General features: G+C 47.1%; 1 protein-coding gene across 2 annotated transcripts in view; it reads right to left on the reverse strand.

Moving 5' to 3' along the window:
• The window catches only part of ABCA12 (ATP binding cassette subfamily A member 12), a 700854-nt gene that overhangs the window by 409097 nt on the left and 276357 nt on the right, over nt 1-15400 (reverse strand). For both annotated transcript variants that reach the window (XM_069615933.1, XM_069615934.1), the window contains exon 10: nt 5667-5778. In XM_069615933.1, coding sequence (XP_069472034.1) covers nt 5667-5778 — 112 coding nt within the window. The remainder of the gene's footprint in view (nt 1-5666; nt 5779-15400) is intronic.

The following is a 15400-nucleotide window of genomic DNA, read 5'->3' on the forward strand; positions in this document are numbered from 1 at the left end:
CAGGGTCAAGGGGGAGGGGGGAGTGGGGGGTGACCATGACACGGAGGAGGGGGGAGCGAGGGGAGGCATGACACAAGGTCACGGGGGAGTGGGGAGCGAGGGGAGGCATGACACGGGGGAGGGGGGAGCGAGGGGAGACATGACACAGGGTCACGGGGGGAGCGAGGGGAGACAAATGACACAGGGTCACAGGGGAGGGGGGAGCGAGGGGAGCCATGACACAGGGTCACAGGGGGAGGAGGGTTGAGGGGAGGCATGACACGGGGGGAGGGGGAGCGAGGGGAGACAAATGACATGGGGGAGGGGGGTTGAGGTGAGACAAATGACATGGGGGAGGGGGGAGCGAGGGGAGACATGACACAGGGTCATGGGGGAGCGCGGGGAGACATGACACAGGGTCACGGGGGGAGTGGGGAACAAGGGGAGACATGACACAGGGTCACAGGGGGAGGGGGAACGAGGGGAGACATGACAGGGTCACGGGGGGAGCGAGGGGAGACATGACACAGGGTTACGGGGGGAGGGGGGAGCGAGGGAAGACATGACACAGGGTCACGGGGGGAGGGGGAACGAGGAGAGACATGACACAGGGTTATGGGGGGAGGAGGGAACGAGGTGAGACATGACACAGGGGGAGGGGGGCGTACCGTGGTGGACAGGGGTAGACAGGGCCTCGTTGTGGGCCTTCGACGGTGTGGCCGGCTCCCGCCTCCCGGTTGCTGCCATTGTCTTAAGGGGACAAGGCAACCAATGGGCGAAGGAGGCAGGAGCTGGCCCAGAAGGAAGGAAGCAGACAACAATAACACGAGGGAGACTGCCATCTTAGAAAGGCCTAAGACAGGGAAGGCCTCAGGCATATTATATCATCAAAGGTGAAATTCCCAAGTGGGGAGAGCGCAGAGCGCAACATGCTGAATTCTCCAGGCCAATTAAGCACGCACAGTTCAAATAGTGCATTTTCAATAAAAACGAAGGTCGCTCGCCGCATCATGTCAAAATGTCCCACAATGTCAAAGTCCTTACCCCCAGCATTGCGCAGCAGTAGTAGAGGTCCAGCGCAGATGGAGGGTGCTGGGGAGCAGAGGGAAAGAGCTCCATCAGGATCGGAAGCAAGGGAGGAATAGAGTGTGGATGGCCACATCAGGGAGGCAAGCAGGTGACTCTGAAAGCTACGGGGAGAAGGTTACACATTTCAACACACCAACAGTGAGCAAACTCTCTTGGTGAAGAGTATGTGACTGGGACCAACATGTTATTTGGCCATGGGATTTTAGCCAACCAACCAGTGTCTTCTGTGCATGACTGCTTGTTTGAGAATGCATTGTGTAACAGAGCAGCATTTGCATTGGTGGCTTAGGCTCAGCTGAGATGATTATTGGTTCATGTTGAAATGTGGAGTTTTGTCTCCAAGGATTCACTTACAAATTTCAACAGAAAAAAGGAGCAGGACCACCCAAATACCCCAAAGGTCCCGGTATGTCGTCTGTCTTATGGTGGTTCCTGTTGCGATTTGTATTGGCCTGTTCCCATAACACATCAAACCTGTTAACATTGATGTACATTTGACGGAGGCTGCCTGCTGTTGACTCAAGTAGTCTCAGGCATAAGATCTTATCAGCACCTCAATATCTAAGGGAATGATAGTGACATTATTTCTGACTCGAAATTTTCACCCCTTCAGAAGATGTGCACACCAGAGTTAAATTGGCAAAGACAGAGAAAGTCTGAGCTCCTGCATCTTATCACTTAGCATGTGTTCAATCGACACTCTTAACCTCAGACCCCGGAGTGAGATTGGTCAGCAAGACATATGTTGAGGAATACCAGTGTAAGCCCACTGGATAAGTGCTATGGACCACCAAGTTGATGTGCATTCTAGAATGAATATGTTGTAAATTCAAGAACTGAATATTGAAATACTGCCTTGAACTCACAAAGCAAATAATGACTCACATGGTACGTCTTCATGAAGGTATGAAACCTAATGAAGTCAAGTGTGTTTAAGATAGTATTTCTACATCATGAATGAATCTTGCTTTGGGTATGATATTTCGCAAGTAGATGTATGTTGCAGACAGAAAGGGTTGTCTTCCTTGCAAAAATAAATCTGTGATCCCTAGGAAGATGTTGTAGTGCTCACTGTCTAAACTGAATACACAAGAAGACACCAATGGAAATAGGCCAATTCCATTAGTAGGTTGGTAGGTGATGCAGACACTATCAAAATGCATCGCACAGCTGTTCAAAAACTGACGTAATCAGCCATGTTTCAATGAGGTGTTCAGGCAATCTGCAATTGTTCAATGTGGTGACTTGTGAGCATGATCTGGCCATGGCAGATGAGGCAATGCATCTATAGTGGGGCTTTGCAGCACATCCAATGTGCTTGTACGTGTTCCACTACGACCACAACATTTACATCCACGATACAAACTCTGCACTAGAAACAGTCAATTTGCTTTTGCCAAATTTAAATTACATTATTTGAACCTTGTGGGTCAGATGCTCAAAACCTTTTTTTGTGCAAATCACTAGATGCCTTTTTTCAACCCCTTTGCGAATCTGCACAAATAAGTGGGCATTTCTGCATTTTTCAATGCACATGCCGACTCCGCAAACAGGGTGTGCTTTGAAATGCGCCGAAAAAGACCACTTTAACCTATGCCAGATTGCTACAGTTGCAGGGGGATGTGCAATTCATTACAGGGTTATTTTTGGTCCTGTCAGGTATTATTTTAAAGTGTGACGTCACGGGCTGGAACTGCTGCTGTCAAACATGCATTTCTATCCCTCAAACAGGGATAGAATTTTGTATTTGTTTACATTTCACTGTCAGAGTGCCTTTATGGGGCTGCCACTGTGAAATGCACTCCCAGCAAGCATGTGGGTGCTTGGAGCTTGTCATATATTACTGTCGGGAGTGCACTCCGGACACTAATGTACACAAAGAGGGTGAACAGCGCATCTGTCCAGCCCCACTGACATGCGCAGTTTACTATTGAGAATAAGGTGGCCTTCAACTTTCCCAGACAAGCAAAAATAAAAAGGCACATCCTCTATTTGTGCTCGTTTTTGAGAATCTAGCCCTATATGTTTGCGAGACTATTAAGACACGTTCATAATTTGGATGCTAAATGATGATCGCAGACATCTGATTATATATGCATCCCATTAATTATCATAGTAGATATTTCAGTGTGTAAATCTAAGGGGCTTCATCAACCCTTCAATGATGACAGTAGATATTTAAGAGTGAAAATCTGAGAGAGCTCAAGCCACCTTCAGTGATGATAGAAGATACTAAAGTGTGTGAATTTAGGGCAGTCGAAGCATCCATTAGATGATATCAGATATTTCAGTGTGTAGGTGTAGCTGCACGTCAGCCTCACTTCAATGAAAATAGTGGATATTCGAGTGTGTACATCTAGGGGAGCTTTCGCATCCCTTCAGCGATGGTAGTAGATATTGTGGTAATCTAGGGGAGCATCAGCATTCTTTCAATAATTATAGTAGATATTTCAGTATGTAAGACTAGTGGGCTTTAGCATCCCTTCAAAGATGATAGTAGATATTTGAGTGTGTAAATATAGGGAAGCTTCAGCATCCCTTCAATGACCATGGTAAATATTTTAAATGTAGAGGCGATTCAACATCCATTCAAAGATGAAGGTAGATATTTGTGTGCGTAAATATAGGAGAACTTTACACACACTTCAATGATGAAAGTAGACATTTGAGCCTGTAGATCCAAGGGAGTTTCAGTATCCTTTCAACGATAATAAAGCAATATGCCCCAAGCGGCGGGGGCATTACCGACTCAGGTAGCTGTAGCCGTAGCCCCTTAACGAAGGCCCCGGGGCATTAACAGAGTCGGTAATGCCCCTGCCGTGAGGGGCATATAGCTATTAGTACTCCGGGCCGCAAAAACTGCGTGACCGGGGCACTAAAAGCTTTTTTTTTGTCCCGAAACGCTGCAACGTTTAAAAAAAAAAAAAAAAAGACAAAGAAAATGGCTGCCGGGAAAGGGAAAATGGAGTCCGTTTTCCCTTTCCATGGCACCCATCGGGAGCAGATGGGCTGGAAATAGAAGCGTTTCCAGCGCGTCCGCTCCCGAAAACAAAAGAAGGTAAGTGCGGTTGGGAAGGCGGAAGGGAGGGGATGTGGAAAAAAATGAAAAAAACAAAAAAAAACGTACTTGGGTCCCCGGCGGGGGATGATGGAAGCCTCCAGCCGTGTGGATGCTTCCATCATCCCCCGCCGGGGACCAAGGCATAGAAGGTGAGTGGGATGGGGAGGGCAGGGAGGTGGGAGGAGGGAGGAAAGGGGAGGGAGAAAAAAAATGACCTTTGTCCACGGCGGGGGGCAAAGGTAGCCTCTCAGCCGTGGGGAGGCTCGCAGCGGGGAGGGCCCCACTTTGAGCATCCCCATTGGCTGAGGGGCTGCCACGCCCCATGTCGGGGACAAACGCCGTGGAATCCCGACAGAGGGATTCCCAGCCTGGTAAAGCCTCAGCGAGGGCCAATCAGAATGGCTCTTTCATTCTGATTGCATCCTCGCCGGGTACTAATATAGCCTTATAGACTGAGGGAGTGGTCATAACCGCCTCTGGCCATAACTTGGTGGCCGGTCTTGATACAAATGGATAATGACTGCTCCCAAGGTCTTGAAGGCTATTAGCACATAATGGTAGTAGCAATGCGTGTTTTGGAGTTTTGTAGGGGAAATCAAACAAACTTTACTTTAATAGTGAGGAAAGTGAATAGGCAAAATTAGTTAGTAAATTAAATGTGTTTTTATTTTGTAGTATTTACATAACAAGGTTGTCCTCACATGTTAAGCATGTTAGTAGCAAACATGGTTAAACTGGAGAAGTTTTAACATGAGAAGGCCTTAGGTGTCATGTAAAAGTAAATGGTTGCTCTATATGAAAGTGAAAGAATGTTTCCCTGTTTTAGATTTTTCTTTGGTTTGTTAAATAGGATGTTACAGTTAAAAGACAAGTTCCACCCAGTGAGGAAGTGTCTTGTTGAAAGAAATCTTGCTGGGACACATTGTTGATTCCCTGTCTGTTTTTGAAGACAGGATGTTCAGAATGCAGTCAATACCAGTAGTTATTGACTGCACTCTGAATATTCGGATTGGCTGTGAAGAGGTCAATAATTATTGCCTTGTGCTAATAGCAGATATTTGAGTCTGCACATCTAGGGGTGCTTCAGCATCCCAATCCATTAACCACATCTGGTTAGATTGCAGAGGTGCAATCAGGGATTGATTCCTTAAGAACTCTAAAGATACTGATTTTTCTCAAACATTCTTCCACAGTTTGCATAGACGATCTGACCTGAAGACTAACATTTGAGGCACATGAATAAAGTCTTCAAAGAGTGCCAAGGGGAAAGGAACAAGGGGCTATGTACTGATTGCACAACAACCTTTATCATGGACCAGTCAGTAAACACCATGTTTATGAACAAGAACATTATAGTGGATGTTGTCTGATGTTTCCATTTTAGTTCATACAAAGTGTAGCAGCAAATTTCTGAGTATTTACAGAAGCGCCAGCAAGTAAGGCATGCACTAAATCACATGTATTGTATTCCAGAGAGTGGTGGCCATTCATACCACTGCCACCCCCCAAAGAGTGTCAATAGTCTCACTTGACTTACATCCAATGGAGTCAGTCGTGTTGTTCAGATGCGTTACCATCCAATAGGCTCTTTCCAAGTACTGTTTCAGCTGAGGCCAACATTGCTCAGGTGCAGAATCGCAGGTGAATTTCTGTGGAACAAGAAAACTCACAAAATAAAAGTAGTGTCCAGCAGAAGCTCTGAGAGCAGAACAGACTTTCAGCCATACCCGCTTTTCAGGAATATTCATAAAGACCTATCAAAGCTTGGTTGCCATTAGTGAACTCTAAGTTGTGCTTTCTTCTTTTTACCGCACTGCATGAGTTAGAAAATGAGTGAGTGATGGAAGAGGGAAGTAAACGAGTGAGTGACTGATGGTGGGGATGAGTAAAAGAGTCAGTGATTTAGGGATGAGTAAGAGGAGTGAACGAGGACATGAATGAAGGAGTAAGTGACATGAACAGACAATGAGTAAATAAATAAATACCATTCATGCTTTCATTTAGCTGGCTACAATCTCAAGGAAAAAAGGCTACCCACGAGTACATCAGGCTCTTTCCTATGATTTTAATCTATATTTTTATATTCAAATGACGGGTCAGTTCGGCAGGGGCAAAATAGCCCCGCACCATCTATTAAGGAAGTCATCTGTTGGTGAAACGGAGTAAAGATTCCAGGGGTTGGAAAGAAGGGAAACTGGTAGCCTTGGTTCTCCAGATAAAGTCAAAGTTCCCGGGGCTGGCCAGGAATGAACCTGCTGGAATGTATAACTGATGTCCCTGGTCTTTGTCTTCAGATTGCAGTTTACGCGGGGTTCCTGAACCCTTTTTGATTGAGTATGATGAGTAGGGCTTCTGAAGCAAACGCATTCCAGGCTTGGGAATAGCCAGAACTCCTCCAAGAGATTGAGGTAGGGGTTGTATCTTTTTGCTTGGGTCCCGGTTTTCACAGGTCCCAGGGTCAGGCTCTGGGATATGCTTATTTGCAGGATAGCTGCCTGCTCTGGGACCCTAATCTCTAGGACAACTTGTCTGTGACCCCAGCTGTGACCACCGGTGATATTGCACAATCTTGTACCTCCTCCTACTGCCCTGCACCAGCCTGGTCTGCTTGAAGCTCCCTGTTCTTTATCTCTAGGGGTACCTGTTCTCGTCCGACCTCCTCCTGTGTAGTGATTTTATGTTCTCTAGCTCTACTCCATCCGCTACTGATGTTTAGGGTGTCCACCTCCTTCCCCCACTTGGTCTGTTTTTGTTCTAAAGGTGCTTCTACTCGAAACTCCCCACACTCTCTCTTCTAGATGGTCTTCTAGATGGTATCAATTCACCTCTAGCCTCGGAGCAACTAATTTCCTTCTGATGACAACTCACATTCCCTGTGATGTAAACTTACTCCTCCAACCTCCTTCATTTATTTCCTCCAACCTCTATTTCTCTCCTCCAGCTGAAACTCTTTCATCCTCCAACCGCCTCAAAACTCTCCTTTCTCGGATGGGTTGCCTTCTCCACTCCCAAAAAACGATTTAATCCCTGATGACAACAGTCTCTTCCTCCAACTTGCTCTAGACTCTCCTTCCAACCTCCAGCTCTCTTTACCTGCTCTCCTCTCAGTAGAACCTCTCTGGCTCTCATTCTCGCCATTATCTGCCACAGTTCTTCCTTCCACCTCCCCGCCCTGCCAGATGCATTTTTGATTTTTATAGTAGAGGCTGCCCCTCTTCTTGTGTGGGGTTTACAGGCAATGAGGAAACCTGTGAAATGTGTGTTCTGGTCTTCCATCATTGGAACATTTCATGTTGATCAGGTAGTTTGGAAGGTGGTTGGCTTGAGATTACATAAAGTCCTCCCACCATCTTGGAATTTAGTGAGCGTATTGACATGAGGGATCTCCTTCCCTCTCTCTTTGATCCCTGCTCCCCTTGACTTTGTCACTCAGGGTTTCTCAGTTTTTTTCAGTGTGTTTATTTAGATTCAGAAAATCCTCGGTAAATCACGGAATCTGCGTGTTGCCATTACAACGTCTCCGACAGAGGAATTGTGCAGTTGTATCATCCCTGTGATTCTAGTGAAGCCAGGAGGCTGTGGTCTGTTTACTTTTTGGTTGCATGGTGTCATGTCTCACTGGCGCCGCGGCTCCCTTTGGCGGCGCTGGAGAATGCGGACTTTGTCCTTGTTTCATTCTCCCAGCATGGCTCCTGTTACTACGGGTAGCGTTGCAGTGTTCCCGTCTTCAGTCAGACGTCCTCTGACGTCACCGCGCTGTTCCAAGGATCCCGGATATGGTGCAGCAGAACCACAGCTCAGCGCGTCGCTTCTCTCCTCAGACGCTCCGTAAGTTCGCAGCTAGGGTGCATGTTACCTACATCCTTGTCCTTAAGCTTACCTTTTCTCTTTACCTACCTATCTACATATCTACAGACTTGTGTCCGTATCCAGCCTCCCTCTCCCGACCTCCGAGACTCCTCGAGACTCCTCCTCCATCCAACTCGCTCGGTACTGCTCTTTTCTCACTTCTGTCTGTCTTCTCCATGATTATATCCCAGCTCATACCCTGTTTTGTTTAAATTAGAATACAGAAGCAGACAGAGTCCTGCAAATAGAATCCTTCCCACGTTGAAGATCGACGTACCGAGGACGATTGGATCCATCTCCGTTCCGGCAGGGTTTTCTCCCCCAGGAGGGTTTCCCTGGGATCCCTTACACCACCACTTGTTTCCTAATCAGGAGAGGGGAGGTGTCAGGGTCCCTAGGGGGCTCCCCAACTGCCTCGTTGATTGCTGCACCATAAGGTTAGTGTTTGAAAACCTTACAGCAAGCGACGCCCGTAAAAGAGAAATCTAATTATGACAACGCTGCAAGCAGCGTTAGACCAGGTGCAGCAGTTAACGACTGTGGTACAAGGTTTGTCCCATGAGGTACAAGCCTTGAAACATGAAAACGCTTATCTGAAACAGCAAATGTTAGTGAGGCCTCCCACAAGTTCGGAAATCCCTCCGGGTCCATTACCAGGAGGGAAATATGACGGGAATCCTCAATCACTAAGGGAATTTCTGGACGCATGCACAGTGCAATTTGCATTCAAAACATCTTTTTTCCCCTCAGATAGAGATAGAGTAGGATATATGATTACCCATCTAACAGGACCTGCTCTAGCCTGGGCCACCCCTATTGTAACTTCTAATAACGCCATTCTTGATTCAGTGCCCGCTTTTACTGCCAGCCTGAAGGCTATGTTTTCAAGAAAAGAGTACCATGTCTCCACTCAGGAGAAACTGCTAGACATCAAGCAAGGATCCTTAGGTATTCTAGAATACATCACTCGATTCAAACAAATGGCGGCCGGCACCTCGTGGGCTGATGACGCTCTGATAACTTTGTTCAGAAGGGGACTTCATGAAGAGTTAAAAGACGAACTCGCGCGGGTTTCTAGACCCAGTACTCTTGCGGAATTGGTCTCCCTCACCATGCAGTTAGACTATCGGCTACAAGAACGACAAGCGGAAAGGAAGAAAGGGAGAAGTCACCGCTTTGGGCCAGACATAGTTTCAGTTCCCAAAACCACTAATTTAGATGAACCTATGCAAGTGGGGATTACTCGGGGACCTCTTACTCCAGAGGAACGGGCTCGCAGGAAAAGCCAAAGGCTATGTATGTACTGCGGCTCTTCCTCTCATACAGTACAAGAATGCCCTATTGCTCCTCTTAGACGGCAATCACGTTCGGGAAACGCCAGACCCCAACCGCAAAGGGAACAACGGTCGGGGCAACGGGTGCTGATTCCCACTCTCCAACCCTGATTCCTCCATCATTGGACATGGTAGTTTTACGGGTCTCTCTTTCCTTACCAGATAGAACCGTAGTAACGGTACCCGCCTTGATAGATTGCGGTGCAGCGGGATTGTTCATAGACGATATGTGGGCTAAATCACAGAGTTTACCTCGCTCTCCCAAAGCCTTTGCCATACCAGTTGAAGGGGTGGATGGCACGCCTCTGGTTTCAGGACCTATACGGGAACAAACGTTCGCCTTAAAGATGTCTATCGGTTCCCACAGAGAAGAGATCATATTCGACATTATTAAGGCCGCCCACTATCCCGTTATTTTGGGGTTACCCTGGTTAAAGCTACACAATCCCTTCATAAATTGGTCAGCTGGTTCTATCTTCTTGGGGTCAGAACACTGTGTTCAACACTGTCTTGCAGTCGGCTCTATAGGGTTCTCTACTCCTCCTTCACCTCCTGACAGATCCCATAAAATAGTGGACCAGATCAGTCTTCTCCCTCCCGAATATGAGGAGTTCCAAGACATTTTTTCTTCTCCTCGGTTCTCGGACCTTCCGCCTCATAGAAGAGACGATTGTTCGATTCGACTTGTATCTTCACAACCCATACCCTTCGGTAAAATGTACATCCTTTCGGAGAAAGAAAAATCGGTCTTAAGACAGTATCTGGATACCAACCTCAAGAACGGTCTGATAACGGAATCAATCTCTCCTGCAGGGGCATCATTGTTTTTCATAGCGAAGAAGGACACAGACGAATTAAGGCCCTGCATAGATTATCGGGGTCTTAACAAAATCACCATTCCGGATCGTTATCCGATGCCGCTCATCCCTGATATTCTGGAGGCCGTAAAGGGAGCCACCATCTACACTAAACTAGATCTCAGAGGAGCCTATCACCTCATCAGGATTAGGGAAGGGGATGAGTGGAAAACAGCCTTTCGCACCCCTTTTGGTCATTTCGAGTACCGGGTGATGCCCTTTGGTTTATCAAATGCTCCTGCTGTTTTCCAGAGATTTATCGACCATATATTTTCTGATCTCCTTCTCCACACAACGGTTATATATCTCGATGACATCCTGGTGTACTCCAAGGACCCAAAGGAACATCACCAACATGTGAGTCAAGTTTTACACAGATTACGGAACAACCACCTATTCTGTAAACTAGAAAAATGCAAATTTAATCAGACTACAGTTACTTATCTAGGGTTCGTCCTGTCCTCCTCTGGGATTTCAATGGATCCCAGCAAAGTAACAGCAATTCTGGAGTGGTCTCCACCTCGTACCGTCAGAGAACTCCAAAGTTTTTTGGGATTCTCAAACTTTTACAGGAAGTTTATTGCAGGGTTTTCTTCTGTTGTTCTACCACTAACTAGGCTGCTTAAGAAGGGGAAGACTTTCGAATGGACAATAGAAGCTCAGTCCGCCTTTGACACTTTGAAAACCCTTTTTACGTCAGCCCCAATCTTACGAACTCCAGACCAGAGCCTACCCTTTATTGTAGAAACAGACGCCTCTCACTTCGCCTTGGGAGCCGTGTTGAAACAGACTCAGGCACTTGGGTTAGAACATCCTGTGGCCTATCTTTCTAAAACCTTCTCTCCCTCGGAAATCAACTACACAGTATTAGAGAAGGAACTATTAGCCATAAAACGAGCATTTCAGGAATGGAGACATCTCCTATTGGGTTCCCAACATCCTATTGAAGTACGCACGGACCATCAAAATCTTAAAAGCCTCCAGTACGCAGAAACACGTAACAGTCGGCAAGCTAGATGGGCACATTTCTTTTCTCCCTACAACATAACATTCACAATCATTCCGGGGAACACCAATCTACAAGCCGATGCATTATCACGCAGAGATCCATCATGCAAACCTGGTTTTCAGACCAAAAAATTGTTTCCTCGAGCTACGTTTATTACTGTAGTCCAAGATTTCCTTCACTCGATTGCATCCCAAACCTGTCTCATCAAGGATTCTATCAGTCTTCAAACGGGAAAGTGGGGTCTCTCCTTTGAAGACGGATGCTATTATCAGAACCATCGAGTCTATGTCCCTACTCTCCAACTCCGTACTGAAGTGCTGCATATGTGTCATGATTCTGTCATGGCCGGACATTGCGGTATAGCCAGTACCCGGGAGCTTGTTTTAAGGCATTTTTGGTGGGAAACCCTGGGTAAGGACGTGAAAAACTATGTTTCATCGTGCGTGGTTTGCCTCCAAGCCAAAACCCCTCGCAGCAAATCTTTTGGGAAATTGGCAATGGTACAAATACCTACTCGTCCCTGGCAACTGATTTCTACGGACTTCATTGTCGACTTGCCTCCGTCTACAGGTTGTACCACCATTATGGTAACGGTCGATTATTTTACCAAATTGGCCCATTTTCTGGCTTTACCCTCCATACCAACTGCCTCACAAATGGCCAGACGCTTCATCAATACCATATTTTCTCAGCATGGTCTTCCAGACAGTATAGTGTCCGATCGAGGTTCGCAGTATATCTCCCGATACTGGAAGCAGGTCTGTTCCGCTTTGGGGATTAAAAGAGCTTTAAGTTCAGGCTACCATCCTCAAACTAACGGACAGACCGAACGTTTGAATCAAACCCTGGAAACCTACCTGCGTTGCTTTGTGTCTGCGGCTCAAGATAACTGGAGGGAACTGTTACCCATGGCAGAGTTTGCCTATAACAACGCTCCTCATGCATCCATTAAGACAAGTCCATTCCACTGTACCTATGGATACCATCCCTCCTGTTCTCCTTCCTCTCTTCTCCAATCTTCGGCATTTCCAGATGCTGACGCCCTTATGGGGGACATCCAACAGGGACATCTTTTGGCCAGGACTGCTTTGCAAGAAGCTCAGGAAAGCTCCAAACGCTTTGCGGATTTGCATCGTTCACCATCACCCAAGATTACTCCGGGGGATTTGGTTTGGCTCTCGGCAAGATTCCTTCCTAGACACTTGATACCATCTAAATTGTCCCCTAAATTCTTTGGGCCTTTCACTGTTTTAAGGTCGAAGGGCTCTCTAGCCTTTGAATTACAACTTCCTCCATCTTGGTCACGAATTCACCCAGTATTTCATGTGTCCCAACTCAAGCTCCATGTTCCAGATCGATTCGGTCGTTCTAAGGACTGTCCCCCACCTGTGTCAACCGAAGATGGTCCCGAATTCGAAGTCTCCGGTGTTTGTGATTCTCGTTATCATCATGGTCGACTTCAATATCTGATCCACTGGAAGGGGTATACTATAGCGGACCGTTCGTGGGAACCAGCCTCTGCTGTCCACGCACCTTTGATTGTTCGCCGCTTTCATAGGTTGCACCCCAACAAACCCGGTGGGGGGTCCCTTGGAGGGGGGCATACTGTCATGTCTCACTGGCGCCGCGGCTCCCTTTGGCGGCGCTGGAGAATGCGGACTTTGTCCTTGTTTCATTCTCCCAGCATGGCTCCTGTTACTACGGGTAGCGTTGCAGTGTTCCCGTCTTCAGTCAGACGTCCTCTGACGTCACCGCGCTGTTCCAAGGATCCCGGATATGGTGCAGCAGAACCACAGCTCAGCGCGTCGCTTCTCTCCTCAGACGCTCCGTAAGTTCGCAGCTAGGGTGCATGTTACCTACATCCTTGTCCTTAAGCTTACCTTTTCTCTTTACCTACCTATCTACATATCTACAGACTTGTGTCCGTATCCAGCCTCCCTCTCCCGACCTCCGAGACTCCTCGAGACTCCTCCTCCATCCAACTCGCTCGGTACTGCTCTTTTCTCACTTCTGTCTGTCTTCTCCATGATTATATCCCAGCTCATACCCTGTTTTGTTTAAATTAGAATACAGAAGCAGACAGAGTCCTGCAAATAGAATCCTTCCCACGTTGAAGATCGACGTACCGAGGACGATTGGATCCATCTCCGTTCCGGCAGGGTTTTCTCCCCCAGGAGGGTTTCCCTGGGATCCCTTACACCACCACTTGTTTCCTAATCAGGAGAGGGGAGGTGTCAGGGTCCCTAGGGGGCTCCCCAACTGCCTCGTTGATTGCTGCACCATAAGGTTAGTGTTTGAAAACCTTACACACGGTGCGTCCAAACTATTTCATCAATGTTTCGGGTCCTCTGTAACCACAGTACTTCCAAGGGCTGCCCAAGTGTGTGCCACAATGAGGAATGTATTTCAACCCAGGAAGAGAATGAATGTCGCTTGTAAGGTCCCTTGGACTGTTAGAGCATCATTCTCTTAAAGTGAGAGGCTCTGATCTCCACACTGCATGTGTGGGTCTCGATGGGGGGCTTGAATGGCTCGCAAGGTTTGTTTGCCTTATGAGAAGGAGTTTACGCAAGGTGCTTGTCCAACCCTTTCCCCTACAGGTGGTCTCTGTCAGCAATATGGGTGGTAGGATTAAAAGTGCCTGTGTGTCTGCCCCCTTCGTGGGCCCACGCATCAGTATGTGCAGTGGGGGTGTGAACGCTCCTGTGACTATGTCGCAAATGACAATGGGTGCCTGAAGGAATGGAGAGGTGGCAACAGCTTCTGTTACTGACCCACAGGAGGTCATAAGTGTCTGTAGGGTTGAGGAGGATATATGTGCCCCTGTGACTGCCCCCCTCTTTTGAATAGGGAGCCAGCTGTGGTGGTCAAGGATCCGCCATAACCCCGCTCCAGGTCCTAGATGAACTAGCTCCGGTGACCCCGGTCCCTTTGATGACACCCCTGTCGGTCCCCTAGGTTAGGCAGGGGACTTTGTCACATGCTGCAAACATATGTGCAGGCAGATGTCATCTGCATCACACCCTAATGAAAATGACAGTTAGTGATAAAGTGCAGATATGAGGAATTGGGTACAAGAAGTGCATAGTGGGTGGAGAACAGAGTGAGAGGAGGAACTCATATAGGCCACTGTTTGTTGGATACTTGGAGTATACTGCATCTCCTGTATTGAAGGCCCCGGCATTGTGCTCAAGATGGTCCCCTATGTTACTTGAATGTCATGGTGCCAGAGGACTAAATAGCAATGTTGGTGCGATTTAAACTGGCCTGGGCTCTGCAAACATGCAATACATTCTCAAATATAAAATCAGACTTGATAAACAAAACAACACTTTTGAAGATCAGAAAACATGAAAGCAAAAAAGACAAAAAGAATCCCACTGCTGATTTCCTTTACCAGGGATGGAAACAGCATTTATTTTTTATTTTTATCAGCGTGGTGGAAACTTTCTGGGCCTGTTAATGTAAAACGTGTTCCCAGCACCAAAATGGAGCTGGGAGCCTATGATGCATGTTTCTGTTGTGTGTTGTGCATCCGGCCCACACTTAAGTATGCAAGGAGGCCGGGCAGAGCATCAGGTGCACTGGCTCACCAGCCCAATGAAATATGCAGGGTGCTTTTCTGAAAAGGTAACATGTATGTTTAAAAGATTCAAGCATCTAAAAAAAAAATTTAAAAAAAGAGTCCACCTTCTTGACTTACTGAAGATGCTCATCTCTTTGAATCATAGCTGCATCTTACTCAAGATAGGTTACGCTTGGGTAATGAAGTCGTTGCCAGAATCTCCAAATCAGTACGCCAAGGCTCGGTCAGGAAAGTTAATTCATCTCCCCGCTTTTCGATGAGCTTATGCAGTGAGAGGTCGGGACAGTTTACTTGCTGACAATATGGTGGGACAGTTTACCTGATAGCAAGATGTTTTTCTGCTCACACCCATAAGAGATGAATTACTCTTCCATTCTGGATCGACATGAAGAGCTATGTGCACCAGCACATTACTCTGGCCAGCATAGTAATTGCACCCTCTCTGCCGCCCCCTGCCTAACTGCATATTCCACCATCTTTGCTTGCTTGCTCCACTGCTGGAGGCCCCTGACATCGCACGACATGTATGTTAGTGAGTTGTTCGTCATTGTGAAAGGATTTTGTTTATTGGAGGTGTGTAAATGTTTCCCACAAATAGATCTCAAACCAACCAAATTGGATTAGGGGAGCAGGGGG

This window comes from Ambystoma mexicanum, chromosome 9, assembly GCF_040938575.1.
Source record: "Ambystoma mexicanum isolate Mex_15411 chromosome 9, UKY_AmexF1_1, whole genome shotgun sequence".
Classification (NCBI taxonomy): domain Eukaryota; kingdom Metazoa; phylum Chordata; class Amphibia; order Caudata; family Ambystomatidae; genus Ambystoma; species Ambystoma mexicanum.